General features: G+C 38.5%; 1 protein-coding gene across 5 annotated transcripts in view; it reads right to left on the bottom strand.

The window, feature by feature from the left end:
* Positions 1-24,307, bottom strand: part of LOC133526806 (phospholipid-transporting ATPase ID) — a 100,563-nt gene that overhangs the window by 13,707 nt on the left and 62,549 nt on the right. For 4 of the 5 annotated variants that reach the window (XM_061863597.1, XM_061863596.1, XM_061863593.1 and 1 more), the window contains 8 exons: positions 21,528-21,733; positions 13,253-13,383; positions 10,552-10,751; positions 5,331-5,549; positions 4,910-5,018; positions 4,335-4,474; positions 2,422-2,550; positions 212-391 (listed from right to left, as the gene is read on the bottom strand). In XM_061863597.1, the coding sequence (XP_061719581.1) occupies positions 212-391; positions 2,422-2,550; positions 4,335-4,474; positions 4,910-5,018; positions 5,331-5,549; positions 10,552-10,751; positions 13,253-13,383; positions 21,528-21,733 (1,314 nt within the window). The remainder of the gene's footprint in view (positions 1-211; positions 392-2,421; positions 2,551-4,334; positions 4,475-4,909; positions 5,019-5,330; positions 5,550-10,551; positions 10,752-13,252; positions 13,384-21,527; positions 21,734-24,307) is intronic. The other variant, XM_061863595.1, reaches the window with a different exon arrangement.

Here is a 24,307-nt window from a genome sequence, read left to right as displayed (position 1 = left end):
GAATTTTGGACCAAAAAATATGGTATATTCTTCCCCTAAGAGGGTGCAATGATTGCAAGACTATAGCGGTCTTTAAATTCGATGCAGATCCGCACATCGATATACACGTGCTGTACTGTTTCGCTCACACCCTGGAGCGCGGTGATGATGTGCAACAGTATGAAACCCGTGGGTTATCTTCAACCCGGAAAACACGGACAGAGTCTAATACCTGATACTCGAGCCGGCCGTTCTTCTGGTCCGGCATGACGGTGTGGCACAGCGCGAGCAGCCGGAAGAAGTCGTGCACGTGCTGGTCGCCGCGCTGCACGGCCAGCAGCAGCGACTCGTCGAAGAACTTGAAGTCCGCCTCGTGCTCGGGGTTGAACGAGAAGTCCAGCGGCTGTGTGCTCTGTGGGATGCGATGTTATTGCTAAACTTGTTTAGCGTCACTACGTCAGTAGCTGATTACGCAGGTGATTGCTCTTTACTTGTCGGTTTGTTTTAAAAAAAATGTATGGCTTAAACTTTTTGGCAGAATTGTGTATAAAAAAACAACGGGAACAAGTAAAGGATGATCGATCGCACATGTTTTTATTAGTTAATTTGTAATGCGATCTTAGGAAGGCGTGTCACGATCGTATCTTTTTTTAACAAGTCAAATATGTGGATTTCGGAATCACATTATTAAATGAAAATAAATTTTCGAGAGAATTTAATAATTAAATATAAATAACGGGGACAACGGGGACTGTGTAAGGGGAACTAAACCACTCATATAACAAAATTTATTAAACACATCGTAACGTATCCAACTATTTGCCAACCGCTGATGATCGATCGTTCTAAAGACTCACGTCCCCGCCACCGATTTAATGTTATGCATGTGAATGCATTTACTTGTATTTACATTTTACAAGCAATTTAAACATAGAGTTTTTCAAATTAAACATAGAGGAAGATTGTTTTTACGATAAAAGTAATAAAGTTGAGCCATCGATCTCGGGGACCTTTAGAGCAAATTTGTTTACCTATTACCTCGGCGCCGCGGAGCGAGCGGCGTTGCAATAATCCCCGATATCAAAGTTCAGGCACGGGCGCCAGTTCCACGGCCCGACGTAATGGGTGTGAAGCAGACTTTACAGATCGCACTAGTCATCTACTCCGCTCTGAATATAAGCACGATTGAACGCGTACTAGTAACATATGAGCAGTACCTACACCGGCTTCACCTGCGCGAACTAACTTCAGGCGAAACTAGATGTTCGGCGCGATTCAATCAGACAAACACATTAAATTGTATATTAGAGAAGCTTTCTACAAGAACAACAAAATGCAAAGCGCATGCAACACAAACATAAACGTTATTTACACATTCACCAACAGGTACAGTAAGCTGGGTTAAGTTTATTCAGTTTGTAGAAAATAGCCCTCAAATACTTTACGTGTTGTAAGGATTTTGTTGTGATTTTCAAAGTTACTTCGATGATAACGAAGATGTTATCGAAAGAGAAATTCAAGGAACACAAAGTAATAGAAGTGTTAGCCTATAACCATTCCAGTAAAGAAATAAAAGAGCGTCGAACTACTTCGAGGTGTGCTGTGGTTATAAGAACGAAGTTATATATGAATTCAACGTCCATTAGGATAATTGCATCCATTAGGATTATTGCTCAAATATCCAATACGATCCTTGCACAAATATTTAGGATTTTATTTGGGTATTTGAGCATGTGAAATACGTATACGGATATGTTTTTGTATGTAGCCACGTGTATCGACATATCAGAGTCAACTCTTTCACTGATTCAATCGAAAATAAATATAAATCGAGAATATAACAAATGACTGTTCACAATATTACCGATACATTACCAGACGGTATATCTATTCACAGTTACGCGTGTCATTCGTTATGACTTTATTACCGGCATGCATGCAATCGCACAAGCTTCAATGATTAGGAAGAGCATCCAAAGCAGGATCAATTATAGACTACACACGTGACTCTGAATATATTGTAATACTGCGGCTAACGAGATTCGACAGCTCCTTTCTTTAGATCATGTCTTTGTATTTGTTTTCTAATTCTGTGAGAAGCATGTCAATTCAAAATGGAGAAATAAAAACCAAAAATGTAATTGATTCACGACGTCAAACTCTTCTACATTACTATATTGGCGTCTGGTTTGTACATGTTTATAACCCTATGGCCGCCAAAGATGTCCACAGACGCGCATGGTTGCAATACAATATTTACCTTCATGCATTTCAATAAGGTTTACGATAATGCGTTATATATAATAAGCGTGGCGTACAAAGTATCGTATGTGTACGTAATTCCATAGATTTCAAGTAAAACAACGATTGAAACTGTCGAGTCTCTTTTGACGCAGTGTGTCATGTTTGTGTAGTGTACGAGTATGTTGTGTGTGCGCGTACATGCGGACGGGCTTGGGCGTGGGCGTCCGTGGGGCGACGCGCGCCGGGCGTGCTGCGGCCCTGCTCGTACTCCTGCTCCAGCAGCCGCGCGCGCGACGCCGAGCCCGGCCCCGGCCGCGACCCGCCGCGCTGCCCAATACATCTCACTATTTATGCCACCCTGATACTTGTACAATTTCCTACCTACTTATAATATGGTGCCCTAAATATTCCTGTGTCACGCTTTTTAGTACTGCTTGCATAATTTATAATATAAGTTATATTTAGGACGATTGATGCAGACGCAAAATTAACACACATTTCTTCATTTTATTTTTGCATCGATCACATTTGATTTTATCACCGCGACTTAGGTACATATGCGTTCTATGATTTCACAAATATTGATATCTATCTGTATTATCATTCACGCTATCCCGTCTATTCTCTGCTAAATGCAGCTGCCTGCCGCTTGGCTTATTCGGGTACGTATCTTAGGTAATATTTTCTTCAATAAAAATGGATATCACGTTCTCAGCCAATAAAAAGCACCAGGCATCGATGTGGAAAGAAAATAATCACGCGGGAGAGCAAAAATAAGGCGCTTTAATATATATAATTATAAATTATCCTCAGTAACCTATAGGCGATTTAACAGCCTTATTTAACTTAACTATAATAATTGCAAATAAAGCTACTAAACCAAACTGCATTGTGTGTACATGCAATACGTGTGAAATATTGTGACCGGTGGGTGGCAAACTGTAGTGTAAACAACATTATGTGATGTTACGCATTTGGAGTATCAAGAAACACAAATTATACAAAACCTGTGCAGTAAACATGCACAAACTGGTAAACAAAACAAACGTAAACTCAACATTAAGGTTACGGTTCAGACGAAACACCCCAAAGCTAGACGGGGACAAAACATTTCAATTCACAATCTTCACTCGAAAAATTCAAACTTTATGAAACCAACTCCATGCAAAACAAAATTATGGTCGATAAGTGCGCTGTGCAGTTGCAGCGCAGTCAATATATGAACGCCTACATGCACGTGATGTCTAGAATGATCAATGTGCTTGACTACAGTCTTATTGAGAGAGAATAGTACATTACGATACAAGTGCGAAAAATAGGAAAATCGAAACTAGTGGCGATAAATTAAAACACGACCGAAGGGAGTGTTTTAAATCGACACGAGTTGCGAATTACCTATTCGCACATGTATTGTACAACGTTTTACAGTACATATGGCCCTTTAAATGTTCGACACAGTAACATAATATGCTACTTCTCGCACTAGTGCTATAAAGTAGCCCCATATGTACTGTAAAAATGTTTATAATCCTTATAATGAAAAATGCAAAACTTTCAAACGCCGTCATAAATACAATTATAAACAGTGCGAGTTACATGACAAAAAAAAATTGCCTACATTCCATCGTTAAACTTATGTAAAACGACACTGTAGGCTATATGTTTCGGACACGATGAAAGCTCATATTCAGGTAGAAAGATGGAATGGCGCAAACCACGTCAAGGCGGGGTTTACACTACCTGATTAAAGGCTCCCAATGTGCCCGAGATACTTGCATGGAATTAATATTAATACGTGACTGTAGGTAAGGTAACAAAGTGGAGAAAATCGTAGATATAATTTCGACGTCTGAACTAGACATGCATGCATGCATGTCGTCGAACATTTAGCGATTGCCAACCATTTGACAATTCAGTCACCACTAAACCAAAATTATCTTACGGCGTTACCTTGTTCTGCTGTTAAAGCCACGCCTACGATTGCTCCCCTTTGTGTGTCTTGTCACAGGTAGTGTAAGGTAAATTCGTATACAGATTTACGCGTGCGTTTTTAAGTATTGCATTCTTCACTGGGCTAATATAGTAAAAGAGTGGTAAAGTGATGCATATACCTCGTTAAGCTCGATGGCCTCGCCCGTGTGCTCGTCGACCACGTCGCCGTAGCACACGCCCGCGATCGAGCACTTGTTGAACGTCATAATGTTCTGTGTCAACGTGCCCGTTTTGTCCGAGAATATGTATTGGATTTGACCTAAAATAAAATATGTAGATTGCAATCTTGGCGGTTGTTATTTCTAAGTAACGTTAAGTCCTCTTCTTTTTAACTAAGCAAAGCAATCTTGCTGTACATCGCGCAATGAAACGCAAATTGCGACCCATATTGCCGCTGTAAGGTGAGCGAACCACCGCCTGAACCCATCGACCTCCACCAACGTTAACTGACGCGCGCAGCTACAGCCAATACCTTCAGGAATTCATGCATTGCTACAAGGTTCACGATGATGCGCCGAACACGATAAGCTTTGCTTTCAAAGGGTTAAACCATGAGTTACAACCGCTGCCTTCACTAACCGATAGTTCGTATGAGCCCTTATGTGAGACAGAGGCTTTTTCTACATTTTCTCCTTCAAGACGCATTATTTGTCACCTTAAAATCTCAAGTTTACATGAATAAAGAGGAACTTACCGAGCTCTTCGTTGAGCGTGGTCGTCCGCGCCTTGGCGGCCGTTCCGGTCTTTTCGTAATACATCTTCTCGTCCCAGTTGATAAGGAAACTCTGTGCAAATCTTATTACCTGCAACGGGACAGTAGTACTTGTTAATATATTCCTACTCTTGATTCTTACGGTAATTGTTAATTTCATAAAAACAAAATGTATGTTTGAAAAGCATAAAAGGTTTTTCATTTAAACAGTAATTTTCAGCTATAATACCTACTCATTGTTTTAATAGTAGGTAAACCTTGCAGATGTTAATTAACCCTTATCAAGGCAAAGACAATTTAGTGAAAATTAATAAGCATGTGAGAAACATGTCTGTCATGATTGATGTCAGCCCTAATATGGATTAAATAATAAAGTTAAATAAAATAATAGAATTGTACTTACTTCGACGGAAACGTATAGCGATATAGGCACAACAGTGTTCATCACGATGGCGTAAGAGAAGAACACCAGGAACGCGATGACCACGGTACCCGGCACAGGCTCCGCGGGCACCAGCGAGTCCCAAGGCAAATATGCTTGAAAGTGGCGCCCCACCAGCCACTCCCACACGCCGCACGCCACCGTGCAGAACACGCACATCGACAGCAGGAAGAACACTATCTGCAATGACAAACATTCATTCATTCACTCGTTCAGGGCAGATACGCCTGGCAGTGTCGCTCCACCAGCCACTCCCACAAGCCGCACGCCACCGGTCAGAACACGCACATCGACAGCAGGAAGAACACTATCTGCAATGACAAACTTTCATTCATTCACTCGTTCACGGCAGGTACGCACTGGCAGTGCCGTTCCACCAGCTACTCCACACGCCGTATGCCACCGTGCAGAACACACACATCGACAGCAGGGAGAACACTACCTGCAATGACAAACGTTCATTCATTCACTCGTTCACGGCAGATACGCCTGGCAGTGTCGCTCCACCAGCCACTTCCACACGCCGCACGCCACCGTGCAGAACACATCGACAAAATTTCTTTCATTCACTCGTTCATCCATCAACAACAGCGACTGCTCTCACGGCAGGTAGGGTGGAAATGTATATGTTTGGCATTTATCCAGTTATTAGTGCATAATAAATATACATATTTCCATAAATCATCTTCCGTTTATATACATTGAACTTAAAATTTAATGCTGATATTCTAGTTTAATCATATGAACTAAACATATTTATTATTCAGACACATTAAATGATTTTGGACCTTGACATACTAGCGTCTTTCATATAGGTATTTATTAGTTATATTTTGTGGGACAAAACCGCCACTTGGCCACCGGTTAGCAACGACCGTGTCCCAAGGCTTTAACTAATATGTATATAAAACAGTCTTTCTTACACTCCACTAGTAGGGAACCGGTGTACTCGAGTTAATCGCTTTATCCCGTCTATTTGTTAATAGAAAGGTAACGTGGCAGGCCATCAATCGCGTTCAATTCCCATTTGGCCGAGCACCAGATACCGCGGCGTGTTTGTTTACATTCAGCCGCTATTGTCTTGCGGACTAACCACAGGCGAGGAAGCGCCTGAGGTAAACCAATATAAATATGACTGCGAAATCCTTTATGCGTAATAGGGTAATCTTAAGTGATTTGATAGCTTAGGTTAGGTTTATTACGAATTAAAGGACTAGTCGCAACGGCTTTATCAAACTATAGTCTGGTTTTTTTAACCGACTTCAAAAAAGGAGGAGGTTCTCAATTCGACTGATTTTTTTTTATTTTTTTTTTGTATGTATGTTACTCGATATCTCCGAGAATCGTGAACCGATTTTCAATTTGTTTTTAATCGAACGGGTATAACCCCGAGATGGTCCCGTTGGCACCAAGTCGGGGTCTGATGATGGGATCTTGGAGAAATCGAGGGAACTCTTCAAATATTATAGGTACATGTATGGCGCTTTTGGTAATATTTGAAGTCGGTTTGATTTTTTTTTTAAGTTTTTATTAACTATGCTATACCGCCCATAGGCAATAGTATGGAACGCTAGTTTGTTACTTGCATAGAAAATGTCTCTGTGGCGTAGTGATATTATAATTTGGTACGTTATTATAATTTGGGCGGGTTTCATTCAGTGTGCGGCACAAATATTAAATTTGTTCAGTACAAAAACGCTTGTGTCGCGCAGTGCCGCACACTGGTGGAATCCTGCATTTTGGCTAGGGAATGCTAACCGGTTAACCGGTTAACCGGTTACCCGGTAATTTGACCAATATTACAGTCGGTAAAATACCGGTAATTTCCAGCCGTAACCGGGAATTTACCGAACGTTGTATAGGCAAATAAAAATGTAACAACCTGTTGAATTAGCCCATCTATGTCTTCGTACTTACAAAAAAAAACAATTACTACGGTTTACGATTACGAAGAGACACTTAAAATACTTACTTTTCTACATCTTATGACCTCGTCGGAGTAGGAACTAGGAAGCATTGTTTTGTGACAAATGAGTGGACGCTAATCCCTCGCCCTTTCCCTTCTCGCCAACCCTACCCGATCCGCCTTACTATGTTCAGTGTCCTTTGTTTTAGTCTGTAGTGTCAGACAAGTGTGGAATGCGAAAGAACATTTTCTACCGCTGGTTACTTGTGTTCAAGATATCGTTCACGAATGTCTAAGAAACGTTATATATTTTATATATAATTAACAGAATGATCTGATGATGACATGTTCCTGATTCCAACTCCTATTTTAAGAGCCCGGTAACGATTTTAGAGCAAAAATTTTAAATTGAAAGATTTAGTCGTTGGAATTGTACACCTTTTGTTACGTAATATCTAAATAACAAGTATTGGTTTCTATTAGCACGTTTTTTCATCTTGTCTTTTAATAATAAGGTCGCAAGCGTGCGTCCCCGGTGACGAGAAGGGATAGTTTTTAAAAATTCATATAAATTATGGTAGTAAATTATACAAAATGATGTATAAGAACAGTTTCAGCAAATGTTGTAGATTGTTTAAGTATCAAAATTACGTTGAAATTAAGTCAATTTTCAGAGAAATTGTCACTTGTTTTGAAGTAATTTCTGGAGAAAATTGATTTCGTCTAACTTTCATTTACACTACTTCAAATTTATAGTAACAAAAAGTTTATTAAAGTTGAAGTACAGGATATGTGTAATACAAAATTACCATTTTTAGCAGTCCAAACTTAACGAAATTTACAAATAAGATCGACAAAATCACTGCTTTTCGCGCGTTTACCTAAACGTCCATTAAAAAAAAATCATTACTAATTAAGTGAGCCTGTTTTAAAAAAAAAATATTATAATGAAAGATAACAAGATCTATCAATTTGACATTTTTGCGACTAAAATCGATAACGGCCTTTTAAAGTGCAATTTTAAAGTAACTAGTGTTAAAATGATATGAAACTAATCTTGCTGTAAAATATTTTTTTTCTTATATTTACTAGATTTTAATGAATGTTGATTACGGTTTTAGTTACTTTAATAACAATATTATATTGATAGATGTGTAAATGCAAACGTGTATCACATTTAAATGACGACTGTCACTTTTTTGTTACCCTTTGATTACTGCGATTTTTAAAGAATTAAAAAAGTTTAATGTTGCTTATTTAATGTACAAGTTCATTTCGCTTTGAAATGATACATGTTTGATTTTTTTATTTAATATGATTAGTAAATATATCTTGTTTAATGTTTATAGTTTATTTTCATTATTTTGTTTTGTCGATGATTCTATAACGTGCTGTTGATTACTTTTAAAGGTTACTGACGAAAATAATGCAAAATCAATGTTTTTTATTTCATAAACGTATAACCGGTAATTTACCGGTTAACCGGTTAGTGGGATCTCGCGTCGGTAAATTACCGGTAATGAACAACGCCCGGTTATTGCATTCCCTAATTTTGGCTGAGCAATTTTTTTTTTACTAACAATTTTTATTTTATTTACTAAAACATATTTGTAGAAACGATGAATATTAAGGCCGTAGCTCGCGCTTAGTTTGTATTGAGTAGGAAAGCGATAGGAATAAGGCGTAGTTTAATACTTAAACCTGAAGATTACCGTCCGTATAATATGTGAAGATGACGCAAGGCCAAAAATAACTTAATCAATACACTGATTCGCCACGTTGACTGTAATTTGAAATAAGAAGTTCGCTTATTATGTTTGCAAAGTTAATTAATTTAATCTCCGTGTAATTATCCTTATTCTTATTACGGATGTGAATAATTTTTGTCCCTGAGCTTGACAATTACGGCCGTATTTGTCAGAATGTTGTATTCGGTTTGATTTCAATTTATTTCAGATAACTGTAAAAAACTTGAACAAATAATGAACATGATAAAGTTGTGGACAGCAAAGTGAAGTAGGGCAACACTCAAAAAGCAGTATTGCGTTGGTATTGCGCTAAGAAAATCAGCAATGTACACAGAACCAAAACATGTAATTATCATAACCTCCAATTTTACAAATATTTACGATCAACGAGTGTGATTGTATATTGTAGGCACCTTGATTTTGCTTAAGTTCATGCACAAGCTTATTAAATATTGGTATTTAATCGTGACAGCAGAAATTTCTCTTGAATTAGCAACGATTCAGAATGTAAACAAACATGATGACTGTCATTCACTATCCACATTTCACAGATAAAACACAGATGACACGCGATTTTGGAATTATTCGAAAACAGTGTTGCTAACCCGCGATTTTTAAATTTTCCGCCTTTTGCCACTGACAAGATTTGCTGGACCAAGTATAATTTCCTTTAACGTTTCATTTCCTTTATGTTCGATGTTGGAATTACCAATTTAAAAAAAAACTATTTTTAAACATTTTCTCCCATTTTTCCATGTGTTAGTCTGTTCGGAAAGAGAAGAGTGGTGGAATGTATTGGGCCCCATACATTCCACGACTCTTCTCTTTCCGGACAGACTCTAGAGGCGGCCAACGTCAAAAATAAGAGACTCGTGATATATATATTTAGCTTGCCATGTACGCAGAGTATACTGCCATGCTTAATGAAAAATTGCTACTAGAAGAAAAATGTGTGCGTCAACCTAGCCAGGCTAAGAGTACCCGGCACGACACCGGCGCAGAGTGTGCAAACACGATATTATATCACGCAAGGGCTATTTTTTATTTAGTCCAATATCGCACCTTATCACAATATTTGAGCGGGCATTTGGCCTATAATTGTTTACGATATATGGTTATAATACATTTAATAGTTCCTAGAACAGATCCTATCGACCATAGTACCACAAACACAACTAGTATGGGGTAAGCTTAATTTTATTATTCAACGTGTAATCAATGGCACGACTTTCATCAGTTTCATCCAATCGCATCATATCAGAGCGGACGTGAAGCACATATATATCAAAATAACACTCCAACCTCATTTCAATAGAACCGTGTTCATGATATTTGTGAATATCTGCGCCGCTCCGAAACATCATGACGACTGTGGGGGAGACCGGGCATGGTTTACTAAAGTAATTAACGAATGAGTTCATCGACTTCTTCTGCTGTTTGTTATGACTGCTATGACAACCAACCTGTGAGAAAACCATACCCGAACTTCATTTACCGGCCTTAGCTTTTCTTCTGCGCGAACACTTACCCCTATAATAAGAAAATTAAGTAGCCTATCTATGCTGGTGCGCTTGAACTTCGTCTTGCCGGAGTTCTGCATGAGTTTGGTGTCCTTGCCGGCGAACACGACCACGCCGTAGCACCACGAGGTGTTGCGCAGCACGCAGCCCCGCAGGAGGATCTTGTCGTTGTCCAGGGAGAACACTCGCTCGCGCCAAGTCAGCGTGCCTGGAATTAATCACAATTAAAAAAAACTGGCCAAGTGCGAGGCAGACTCGGCCACCGAGGGTTCCGTACAAATTTTACTTCGCGTTAGCGTTAACTTTTACGTTTTGGAAATTCAGTTAATAGGAAAGTTTCAATCCCCAATTTAAGACCTCTAAAATCAGATCAAATACTATGTTTGATGTAGGTAAAATAATTCCTTTTGAATAAAACATGTAAGTAGTTTAATAGTTATTTTTTTTCTAAGTAATTTACCCAATTATTATTCAAGTTGTCTTCAACAAAATTTATTTAATTGGATATAATTTAACATTCTACGAGCTTCCTTTCACATTCCTTTAAAAACGTAGATGCTAATTATAATAAGAACTATTTTGTTCAATCAACTTTATATGTTGGTGCGTTAAAGATGCCTACGATTTATATCAACAGTCATTTTAAGTACGAATAGTCCCTATGCAGTTAAGGTTCAATTTATTTATAGGCCACATCTAGTTATAGTCGTAAATGCACACATCACAATAGTCAGCAGTGGCACGTTCGAGTAAGCATGTATTATCGGCGTATGCACCATTACATTACCCAACGTGGTCTATCGTTACGACATCCGCGAATAGCGCTCTTCCCGCCGTTTCGCAAATACTGTTTCGAATGCGGGTGAACGGACTGCAATCAACTCGTATCAACCCATGAATATTTATTTTAGGATTCGTTCACATTACGGTCGGAGTCCGTGTGCCGTATGTAGTGTATACGTCTATGGGCACGGCTGTAGAACCGTCCTGGAGCTTATGGGTCACACATCAAAAAATCTTCAAAAACGTAACTTCATGTAATTAATGGACCCCCGTTATCAGCAATTAGCACATACATACATAGTATGAAAACTGGAACACCACAGTTTATATACCTATAGGTATCCATACCACAACAAGTCGTTGTCGTTTAAAACTGTCAGTGGGGAACACCCCGCAGTCCCCGCACTTCGCTGACAGTCAATTCTTAGAAGTAAAGACTTCTAAGAATTGACTGTCAGCGAAGAGACATAACGTTTTAAAACAATCTCGTATCCGCATGACATGAATCTAAAGAAGTCACATAGAAAAAAAATAAGAAGTTTGTAGCTCTACCTACGTCTGGGGTCTATTGTTTAGTTGTTGTCCGTTCAACCTGACTAGATACTGTTATAAAATTCAACATACTTATGTCATCATTCCTATTCAACAGCATGCAACCTCGTATTTTAGAGGTACTACCGCTCGGTATTGAATTTGCTGAAAGAATGAAAAAAATGACTCGCATTTAAGTAATTAACACAATTTGCGAAGTGGTTTACATAAATAGGTAACGGGCCCACCGAGCCGCACACGCCTCAAAAGAGGCCTCCAACATGTAGTTCAATCAAACTAATGAATACCTTGCACCTTGTTATTTGGGGTCGAATGAGACATCTTTATGCTCAATCTGATTTAGTTTCTGATTCAAAAAGACGTAAGTCATGAACAGGAACAATCGTCCTTAAATCTTTAGGAATTGGCGGAAGTCGACCTACGGCTAATAGGCCGATAAAAACCTTTATAATTCCTATGATGTAAGTGTGAATATTTGAGTCGGTTACGTAAGCGTAGTTTTAGGACTTCATGGCGTCATGCGCGGGAAGTTGAGTACTTGTTCAATATTTGTTTTAGGTGATTTACGACTGTCGGTCAGTTAAAAGGTCATAAGGCTGTAAACCACAACTTCGTTAGGGATAACTACTGCTTGAACTGATTTTATCCAGGTAAAAGGAGCCCAAAAGCAGCCTTTCGTAATAATCGTACTCCTATCCATCTTTAAAAAAAAAAACACCAGTATAACCAATAATTTGTACACAGTGCACTTTTTTTGGGTAGTATTATTGTTGGTTAATTTTCTCAATGGGCGCTAATTTACTTAAGGTGCAGTAGATTTAGAGAGCGTAATTTTTGGAAAATCGTACTCCTTTATTAGATCACAAAAATATGGTTGCCAAATGAGGATTTCCTCTAGTTTAATCCTGATTTTGTGACGATAGAAAAAATCACGAACAAGGGTCTAAAACGAACTTTAAAATTTAGTAACAATGTATACAGAAAGCTACATATGAAAATTGCTTATAAAAATGCGCAATTTTATTTTTGAAGGAACTCATCTATTACTTTTTTATTTTGTTACTTACACCGAATTAAAATATAAAAACATGATATTCGCGATCCCGAGTAGCACGCATATTCATCTCACTCGTGCGTACGCAGTGAGAGTGTGAGAAGAACACACTGTTTGGGGCCTAATGGCGAGCCTTCAACTTGTCAAGTAGGTTGTTGGGTATCGTGACGTCGAAGGCGCCCAGTTGTCGTCTTAGGCTATCACGGGTGTCACCACAAGGCAGAAAATGATCGCCCAGTGTCCCCTTACCTTCAAACTGTGCCGTGGATGTGATGGTATGCCATTTTTTTGGTTAATAAAGGTACCTGTATACTACCTACCGTCAAACTTATTAAGTAGATTGTTGGGTGTCTCGCAGACGATTTCGCCGTCGAAGGCGCCCAGTTGTGCGTCGTCCTGGCCCATCGCGGCCGTCTCCAAAAGGCACTGACGACATTTTAAATTCGTCTCCCTGTAACAAAACAAAAGTTTACATACACTCGAATAGGGCCATAACGTCTAAGTTTACAATAAAAAACGACGAATAATTTATCATCAATGAAAATACAAAACTAAGTAAAACTTCAATTCGCCTACAATTTAGTCCATTGACATTGCGTAACTAAAACTTATACAATTTCATAAATAACTTTCATTAGATATCAATAGGCAATAAAATCAATTAAATTATAGCCAACTACTAATAGCCGACCACGGAAGACCACCCGCCACTTGGCTGACGACGGTCGAAAGAGAGCTTAAGGAGAAGGGTAGGGCAAGCTCTTTACAAACTTTGTGCGCGTTTTTCTTCGTTTGTGTTTGCGCTACAGTTATTATTTTTGAGAAATATGCTTATTTTTCTGTTAGCTAGGGCTTGATGTATTTTTTTTTAATTTATTAGTTTTGTATTTTGATATTTTTTAATAAAGAAAAATTCCTACGCAAAAAATGAAATTAAATCCTATAGTGCCAAAACTAACGAATAAAACTTGCCCTGCGCCTTAAAGAGGCTCAAATTGACAAAAACGCCGCACGAAGTGCTCAGGGGAGGATGCGGACGAGGAGGGCCGACCCCAAGTAAATGGGACTACCGGTCTAGGGAAGAAGAAGAAGAAATTATAGCCAACTAACCAGTTACAAATGTTGTTTAATGAATTCTAGAATATACAATAAACCGTAGGTTTCTTTAGTTGAAATAACACATTTAGTATCGTCATTAGGTCATTACGGTATTATAAATGCACAAAGGTATTAGTTATTCTATTATTTAATGAATTCTAGAATATACAATACCTAAACCTTAGGATTTCGTAATTAGAAATTATTCATCTAGTATAGTCATTATCGATGCACAAAGGTGGTAATTACTTGATTGGTATAATTGCTATTACCACCACTTGGCGCTACAGTGTCAATGCATTCAACGGCTAAAGGTCATGACATTCAAACCATTTTTCATCCACATAAGTAATTCTATATAACTGGAATAAACTGAAGTAGATATACATAGTAAAAAATACATCTATAATTATATATTTGGCATAGAAACTAGAGAATCACTGTTTCTTTAAGCCAGGCAATGTTTAGCTACTTTAACTATAAAACCCTTTTTTTTAAACCTACTTACTAAAATAGGTTTTTAAAAGCTAAGGTGGAGATCGTGGCATTCACGAAGACGCGTGCCTTGACTCGTATTGTTATGTTATTTGAAGGTTAGATTTGACAAATCTGCACGTCATCGCGGATGACACGAACTATACAAAACGAATGGTGCTGTCACAACTATTTCACGATATATTCGTCAACTATGTATACTCTATTATAATTCGTTTTTATAGCAAATATGTAATAGCTTAGAGTGCTAGTACCTGTCACATGGTAATATACAAGTAATCAAGCTGAAAGCATATTACGCGAGTAGGGAAAATCTTTAGCCGCCACAAAGTATGCATACGAGATTGCGGATTGACGGAGGTCACGCAATGGCTTGCCGTAACTGAAGCGTTGAAACAGTAAAAATAAATAACAAAGAATATAGATGAAATATTAATAGTACTAATAGCAAAGATAATTCATTGTAATAGAGAGGTAAAGTCTAAGATCCAAAACTGCGCCGTATGTTTTGCGGTCACTGAATAGTAAACCGTCAACTTTTGGACCTGTCAAATTCGAAGCACGAAATTGTCTTAGATTTTACGCATCTTACTTAATCAATGTATCTTTGCTAATAGTAAAGATAATAAATAATGAAAATAGAATTGCACAAGAACAAGAAAATTTATTCTTGTAAACTGATGAAAGGACCCTTATCACGAGGAATTTCGTACATTGACCCGAATGTTCCTATCTCTATCGCTCACGCGTAATTAATTACATTGTACAAGCAGGATAACAATATAATTATGCACGTGCGATAGAGATAGGAATAGGCAGGTCAATGTACGAAATTCCTCGTTCCAAGCGTCCTTTCTTTAGATTGCTGCTTATAGGATGGCACATTTGAGTAGTTAGATGTTTGTCAGACTCTCTTGTAAGACACGTAATTGATAATCAGATGATTTCATATAGTATTTTCGTAAACAATTAACACTTATCAATTTCTTTAATTAAACGCTATCGCCACTTGAAATGAGCAGTATACATGTCGTCTTCGACTGACATTGTCATTCAGATTAACAATAAATTGACGTTGTGATTATTTAGTTGTTGTATTTTCACAAATATAATTTTATTATAGTATTCATAGTTAAAATATGGGTGTACACATCTTACTCAAAAATACGTCCCATAGCATCTTATTCCAGTGTAATAAGAGCGTAGTACTATATTTATGAGACGATTCTTTCGATACATATTTTTGCACTTAACTGTACCTATAAACTGAAACACATATTTATTAATCGTAGGTCGTAGGCACCTTAAGGTAACAAGTTTCGTAAAACTTATTTGTGACGTTCCACGGGTAAACTAAAAGTACGCAGAGTTTTTCGTAATGTTCCCTATTTATTGATAATTTATTTATTTATTATTATTACGATATATTTACACAGCATTACAGTTGGCACCAAAGCGCTGGCAAATTTATACATGCAAAATAGTAAGTACATAATTATTGAATTACAATTAAGTCATGCAAATGTTATAAATTAAAAATATGTCAAGTGGTTTAAAATATGCAATTATACAATTTCATGTCAAACAATACGATAAACAATAGAAAACAAATCATTCATCCATCATCTCACAGTATTTCAAACATTCACGACATACATTTACCCATCTGCTAGCAAACACATCGCAGTCAGGGGCTGATGACAAGAACGCATTAATTGTCCTGAGGGCTCGAACAATTGGAGAGTTTCTGCAGGAAACTGTACGCGCAAGAGGAACGGCTAAAAGACTAGAGCACCGCGGCCTGAGCTGGTTCTTTGGCACGAACGGTACCGAAAGTCTTACAAGTCTTGACACCAAGTCGGGACAGTCACTGTTTCCCCTCAATATGCTACACATATGTGTCAATAATGATGAGAACGATGTAAGACAGTAAATAAACTTGCAAATTTAGATACGATGTTCATGCTAAACGTGACGCACCTGAAATATTTAAAAATAAGTTAAGTACAGTCAGCAAAATTATTAGGTTAGCACCACTGTATACAAATATGTATGCAGGGGTCAAATAGTTTTGCTTACTATACAGTGGCCTGGGCTTTTCTCGAAAAGTCTTCTAGAAATCTATTTTCGCTCATGTCGTCTCGCATATGGGTATATTTGGTTTCCGTGCATTCAGTATAATATTCTGAACACAATAGTTATTTGTACAACAAGAGAACAAAGTTTGATATTTCTTCGAGTGCTAACTTGTAAATAACTGTAATAACTTTAATCTCGTGTAGTACACAAAATGTTTCACGTCAGTCAGCCATCAAAAAATACAACCTGAAAAATGTTATCCAGACGGACGGATCACTATTTCACTCATGTTTTCTGAAGGTATTCTAACAATTAACTTTAATTACCGCAATAAAACAAAACGAAAGAAATTTCAATAAAATAATACGAAACAGTTGGCCTTGCGACCGCGCGGTGAGTGGTTATGTCGCCGTGCGTACGCGTCTCTCGGAGCCAGCAACATATTTACGTAAGTACGAAGTTTGATCTTATTTTTTATACAGTTTGTGTGATCCTCATCTGTTACAAATGTGTGTTCCTATTATTTATTTACCAATAGAGTTTGACTACATAGTTATCTTAAATTGTATGCGACTAATAGTAATTTTAATAAAACTTAACCTTTTACGATTCCAAGGTTAGTGTGTATCAAGTGTTACGTCGGGGCATTATGGGCGGGGTAATATGGGCATGGTGCCCATATTACCCTGCCCATATTACCCCGCCCATGCCCATTTTACCCCATAACGTAATCTAGACTCTTCAGTAGGTCTACTACAGGCACTACAGCTGTCTACAATTGACGATATAGCGTCTTCGATGGATGTCCGACCACCTATAACTCCACATCCAGGTCCATCCTCTTCTTTTGATGTTATAACACCGAATAACATCTTGCCGGTTCCCAAAGCATGTGGACAAAAGAGAGTTAGTAGAAAGCGTGGTAAGACTGCTGTTATTACAAGTTCACCTTATAAAATTGAACTAGAACAAGCAAAACCCCAAAATAAGATAGCAAAGAAAGCAAAGAAAGTGGTGAAAAAAAAGAAAATAGGAAAGGCAAATAAAGAAAATTGCTCGGAGGATGAAGACGTAGAGTGCCTTTATTGTGGAGATTGGTACTCTCAATCCAAAGAGGGTTGGGTATCTTGCCGCGCATGCAAAAGGTGGGCTCACTGCTCATGTGCAGGCGAAGATGACAATGATGATCAATCGTTGCATATTTGTTCCTTTTGTGCTAGATTTTAGATAAGTTTATGATTTTTTATTATGTCCATAGTGCCCCGGCTCATAATGCCCCAGGTATGCCCATCGTGCCCCAGGCACGGGGCAATATGAGCAATACGTGTTTTTTTTTTTTAATGTCTATAAACCAAAGAAATTGTAGACTGAGATAATTATTTTGTTTTTTAAGTTAACACTGTTGATTATTCTACTAAATGATTATTCAAGAAATGACGTATTTTACTCTATGCTCATGGGCCTATATTGCCCCGGGTTCCCCTATGCACTTTTTTTGTCTCTTTTTTTTGCTAATGACGTGAAAGGAATAAAGACAATAGAATCCAAATATTTCGAACTTGTATTAGGCCCCGCACGTTGAAATGACATTCGAATCTAAAGGTCACTTGAATGTTATTTTGTCTCACTCGGTGAGCAAAATGCGATTTTGCTCACTGTTTTTAAGCAGCAAATTACCCTTGTTCGAGCTGCTGACGTGAAAATATATGAGATGATAAGCGCGAAAATGGTGGGCGTAGTTGCTGTGACGTCATAAAGACGGCACTGCAAACTTTTTTTCTTTTAATCATACCATGTGGGGTATCAAATGAAAGGACTTTGTGAGTAGATCACAAATTATTAGAAAACGTTCAAAAATTTCATAATCCAGAGTTGACTTTGAACTGCTCTAAATTGAAAATGCCCTAATGGATTATTCCAAATTTAAACCAGAGCATTCATTTGGTACCCATAAGATTAATGGTAGTAAGAAAGAAAGAATAATCCCCTCCCTATATACACAGCCAAATACCCACACTCGAAAAGAAAAAAAAAGTTTGTACTGCCGACTTTATGACGTCATTTTCGCGCTTGTCATCTCATATATTAGTGTCCAGAACATTATACTGAATGCATTAATACCATATTTACCTATATCCGAGATGACATGAACGAAAAGTAGCCTCAAAAACCTGTTCCGCCGCCCTAGAACTACTTCATGAAATGAGCAGGAAATAGGTAGGTATGCAACTATTTCAACATACAAACAGAGGGGGGAGGTTTGTCGCACTATCAGTAGTCCCAACTACCAATGAAGTACAATGCATTGCGTGTACGTAATGAACGAACATTGTTGGTGTATGCGATTTATCACTTGTGCAAAAAGTTGCCGTTAACATGTCGCAACTATATGACATCTATATTTTACGAGTAATTCGCTGTACAGACGGGAATTCCCCGAGTGCACTTCGAGTTGAACTTCTTATTATTGGCTGAGATCGTTGGCGCAAACCCGGCAAGATAATTAATTGACCGAAGCATTAGCGAAGGTCTTTGTTTCGACTCGGGCAAACTGCTTTCGCATGTCCTGACAGGTCGCAATTCTCAACCGATTTTCGTGAAATCTGTAGAGCAGGTTCAGTAGTTAAATAGAATTTTTCTGTCGTTTCGTTTTTTTTGGAAATGTTCAAAGGGTGGTGGAAATTGGCATATAAAAGACTTAAGTGCCATTAGCGACTATGACTGTGATAATGGCTCAAAGAAGTTAGTATTTTATGTTTTTTTTTATTTTTTAAGCTTATGAATCTTAACGCGAGGTCTACAGCTCACAGAGCCACTAGTATTTTCTTATTTCTATATAATATTCGAATTTTAATTCTAATATTTGATATTCGAATATCTCGTCAGAAAAAACCGAATATTCGTATACCTGGAAGTTTCGAATATTTGCAATCCCTAATTCCAGAACATATATATAATCGAAAAATGCTACGAACATAACCTCCCCCTCTACTTAGCGTTCGTAGATTATACAAAAGCGTTCGACAGCATATCGCACCATGCCATCTTCACAGCTCTGCGTCACCACGAAATAGACCCCAAGTACATCGAACTTCTAAGCACAATATACAAACACAGTACATCCGCCATAAAATTACAGTCTTCTGGCCCGTCCTTCGAAGTACAAAGGGGAGTGAAACAAGGAGATCCGCTATCGCCGAAACTTTTCACCAGCACATTGGAACATGTCTTCCGAAAGCTTGCGCCGCGCTGGGAAGACAAGGGGCTGGTTGTCGGCGAGAAAAGGTTAACCAACCTTCGCTTCGCCGATGATATAGTCCTGTTTTCCTCAACAGCATCCGAGCTACATCATATGCTAGAAGACCTTAGCAACGCAAGCCTCGAGGTCGGACTGAAGATGAACATGTCAAAGACCAAAGTCATGTCTAACGGCACAAAACGTAAGATTGAGGTAAACGGAGAGCACATTGCATATGTCCATGAATACCTTTATTCGGGCCAAGTAGTCTCTTTCCAGGCGCGACAAGAAAAAGAGGTCGACAGACGGACCGAGAACGCATGGAAGAGCTATTGGTCTATGAAAAACCTCATGAAGGCAGACCTACCTCTGTCACTCAAACGTAGGCTCATGGACATGTGCATACTTCCAGTCCTCACTTACGGTGCTCAGACTTGGTCTTTGACAGAAGCTCAGAAGTCCAAACTCGGGGTTTGCCAGAGAGCCATGGAGCGCAGCATATTAGGTGTTAAACTAAGGGATCGCATCCGGAACACCACGCTGCGCTCTAAAACTCAGATTATAGATGTAGCTCGAAAAGTGGCCAAGTTAAAGTGGGACTGGGCTAGGCATGTCTGCCGCATGCCGAATGACTTGTGGGCCAAGATAACCACGGATTGGGTGCCCCACGAGTCAAACCGGGGATCTGGCAGACCTCGTCGGCGATGGCGGGATAACTTAGACTCCTTTTTGAGGGACTGGCCGGTCGTAGCTCAAAACCGGGATGAGTGGAAGAAGAGGGGGGAGGCCTTTGCCCAGCAGTGGGACACAAAGGGCTCGTTATAATATAATAATTCCAGAACATACCCCAACAATGTATGGGGATGAAGTCATGATTCCAAGAAAAATCTTAATGTGTTGTAAAATACAGACAGCGCCATCTATTGAACAACTCATAAGATATTTGGATGTTTGTTCCTTAACCACGCGTTAACAGCTGAATGGATTTCGATGAAACTTGGCATACAAATATACAATTATATGAATTGAAACATAGGATACTTAATGAAGGTATAACGCGGGCGAAACCGCAGGCGGAAGCTAGTATTATATATATAGGCCAGACATTATCAGAGAAACCGAAACCGGTAACACATTCGTATAAAAGTTCTTTCGGTCTCATGGAATTCCTGGCATTTTTTTCTACCGGAAGCAAAGACATTAATGTTAGTTATAAGCATAAGCTGCCCGCATAAGTTCAGCTCACGCTAATTAACTCGAAAACTACGCAAGAAAAAGTTAATTAACATGTTCCACGAACGGTTATCTATAAGGAAAAGTAGATATATCTTTTTTGTAAGTTCCAGTAAAATAATAATTAGCTATTTGCTAACTAATAAAGAGGGATAACACACAGTCTATTTTTTAAAAGCCATACGCTACCTACATAATGTTTTTTTATCTGTTAGACTTAAGGTTATCCATTATTTTTTGCTTGACTTGTCAAGTTTGAGCGCAACGATATGGACAATACGGAACTAAGAATAAATGCAAATTACAGTAAAAAACGTAACTAGCGGCATCTACGCCTCAGGCTACGGTTTAACGGTGGCTGGAATAAAATTTCAAACTAATTATTATTATGTTTAGTCCGTCAAGTATAAGCACAATTAAGAGGATTACACAGCTCTAATTTGAACACTTACCCATCCAACTCAGCAGTCTCAATGTAGCAGAGGCCATTGGGCTCCGAGCTGCTGAGCAGCAGGATGTCGGCGGCCACGAACTGGTCGTTCTCCAGCCGGATGACGTCTCCCACCTGAACAGACGCCCACTTCTCTTCCACGAGCTTGCCATTGCGCAGCGTCTTCGCGCGCCGGTGATTCACCTGGGAATCGTTTTGGTGACGTTGCTGTAAACAAAATAGTACGTTATATATATATATCTCATGACCCTGGGCTGGGTCTATTACAACAGTAGATATTTATCTGGCGACTCCATCTGACTTTAGAGTCAGGTGACCCCCCTAATTATAAACCTGGATCCGCCTTTGAACGATCGCTGTACTGTAGCTGTAGCTCGCAGAAATAATCCCAGCTATTCCCAAATTAATAAATATCCTTGTAACATTAACTCCTTATTGAATCGGCCTTGTGTCCTAGTGGTTCAAAAAAACAATACCGATATATGTACAGGTATCGATTTGCCAACCGATTCGTTACAAGCTTTTGACCTCAGAAGCTCCGTTTCGGACAAGGTTAAATCAGTTATGAAGGTCGCGGTCCGCGGACATCTGATCGGTAACTCACAGCCACTTACGTAATCACTTAGCTATGGAATACATTGAAACTGCCTTCAGGAAAGGCTAACTTATGTACTAATGATTTTTGAATTGTATGGTACAAAGTTATTAACTAACAGAACTATTAAGGCTAATTGTAGGTAATTTCTGTGACAATACATTGCTATATGTATTTGTATAGGTTGATATAAGTCAGTTTGAAGTATACCTACAGCTAACAGGCACTTAGCAAATGGGGACACAAGTAAACTCAAAGATAGTGTGGTCTGTCTTTATAGTAAAATACTTGTATATCTTATCGATTTTGTATTGAGTGCTTTACTTGATTTTCATATAATACTGCAATTGTAACAATCTATGTGCTTCATACATAAAAGCACAGGACTACAGAACATCAGTGTCCAGATGTTATGTTGTAATGGTTGAAAATAATCCAAAAACGTCTTACTTCTTTGGTATTTAATAGGTGACTTTTTGTGTAGCGTTTCTTTTTTATGGATCAAACACTACAAAGTAGCAATAAAGTAAATTATATTATATTCTAGTGCGGCCGAAAATTTCATGTCCAAACGCTTTAAGCCGAACATGCTCGAGCTAAGATAAATTTAAGGCCCCGCTAGTAATACTCGGGGGGGCGCTACCGCGACGCTTTTGCATCATGTATCTCATGATAGAGATACTTTCGATGGCTATGTTCGTGGCATGCACTTTGTCTAATAAATCGATTGTTATAAAGTAATTTCCGGAACAAAACGTAATACTGACGTGCTAAATTGCTAATGTTTTTATTCACGGTTCACTGACTGACGATATTTGACGGTTGACTCACCCGATACGATAGTTCGTATTAGCGAATGACTGACTTCGAATGATATTGAATTAGAGAATATGGCGTGACGTCACGTGCAGGATGTTGAACTAAATCTCATTCGGCCAGCACGTAAACATAAAGCACGCCAAGTTTAAACCAAACCTATTAATGAAGGCGGACCCACCTGGAGGCTATTTCCAGGTCTAATAACTATTAGTACTTTTGTCAATGATAAAATCTTGTTCAAACTTAGAATGGATCGATTCTACATATATTTTTGCGAGTGGACCGAAAATATCAGAAAATAACCGTAGGTTTAATTTAGAAATTGGCCTCAATAGACAACACACAATGTGACACAGATTCCTAAAAACGACACATAAGGTATAAAACCATATTCGATTTCCTATACTTTATCTGTCATATACTATATATATAAAATAAGTGGCTCTGAAAGCTGTAGACCTCGAGTTTAGTTAGAAAATGTAAAAGTGAAAAATACTTGGTCTTAAGCGCCATAGACCCTTTTAGTGCTTATGCCATACCCGATTTGGAAAAAATAATCCAAAAACTGTATCGGCGGAAATCATAGAATTCGGTCACAAAATTTCACGAGCATCGGTTAGGAATTGCGACATGCGAAAGCAAAATGCCCGAGTTAAAACGGAGGCCGTCGCTAGCGCTTCGGTCAATAAAACTGCAAGATTTTTTCATCTATTGCCTATTATAGCATGATACAGACTTCACTTAAGGGCGCTTTGCGGATTCGGCTCACATCGTAACCCACAACCATTGGCCTTTCTTGCCTTATCTTATAGATTATTGCATGAAATAATTATTATAAAAAGATTGACCATATCGCGTATATTATTGAATATTTTTCGAACCTTTTTCAAATCTCGCGTCGATAAGGTAGGCTAAGAGTTTAATGTTTTTTCTTCGACTATTTTCTTTCGATATTAAAAATGGAGGAGACCTTTAATATAAATGTTGTGCCAAGTATTATAAACTCCGCCTAAGGATAACGCATCGCCCTTGGTAACTATGCAATACAATGGAGTTCTCTCCATACAGTAGGTAGTTTCCACCACACATTGCAACAGTCGGTTGACTGTGCATGAATCACGGAATGATAACTGCAGCTTATAAAGAAGTGGATCATTCCATTCTGCGATAATGATCACGCTTATTACGTAAGTGACGCCAACACGCTATACGAGTATATCTACATTTCGATCAGTCTATCTTTGATCAAGTGACTTTATAGGTAATTATAATTTATACAGACAATACACACATCACACTCTGAGAGTATGACCCACAGACCTAGGGCCTATTTCACGAACGGTATTAGTCTAATATTATTAGTGTGT

This window comes from Cydia pomonella, chromosome 17, assembly GCF_033807575.1.
Source record: "Cydia pomonella isolate Wapato2018A chromosome 17, ilCydPomo1, whole genome shotgun sequence".
NCBI classification, from domain to species: domain Eukaryota; kingdom Metazoa; phylum Arthropoda; class Insecta; order Lepidoptera; family Tortricidae; genus Cydia; species Cydia pomonella.
The sequence above is the reverse complement of the archived record's forward strand: the minus strand, read 5'-3'. Positions and strand labels throughout refer to the sequence as shown.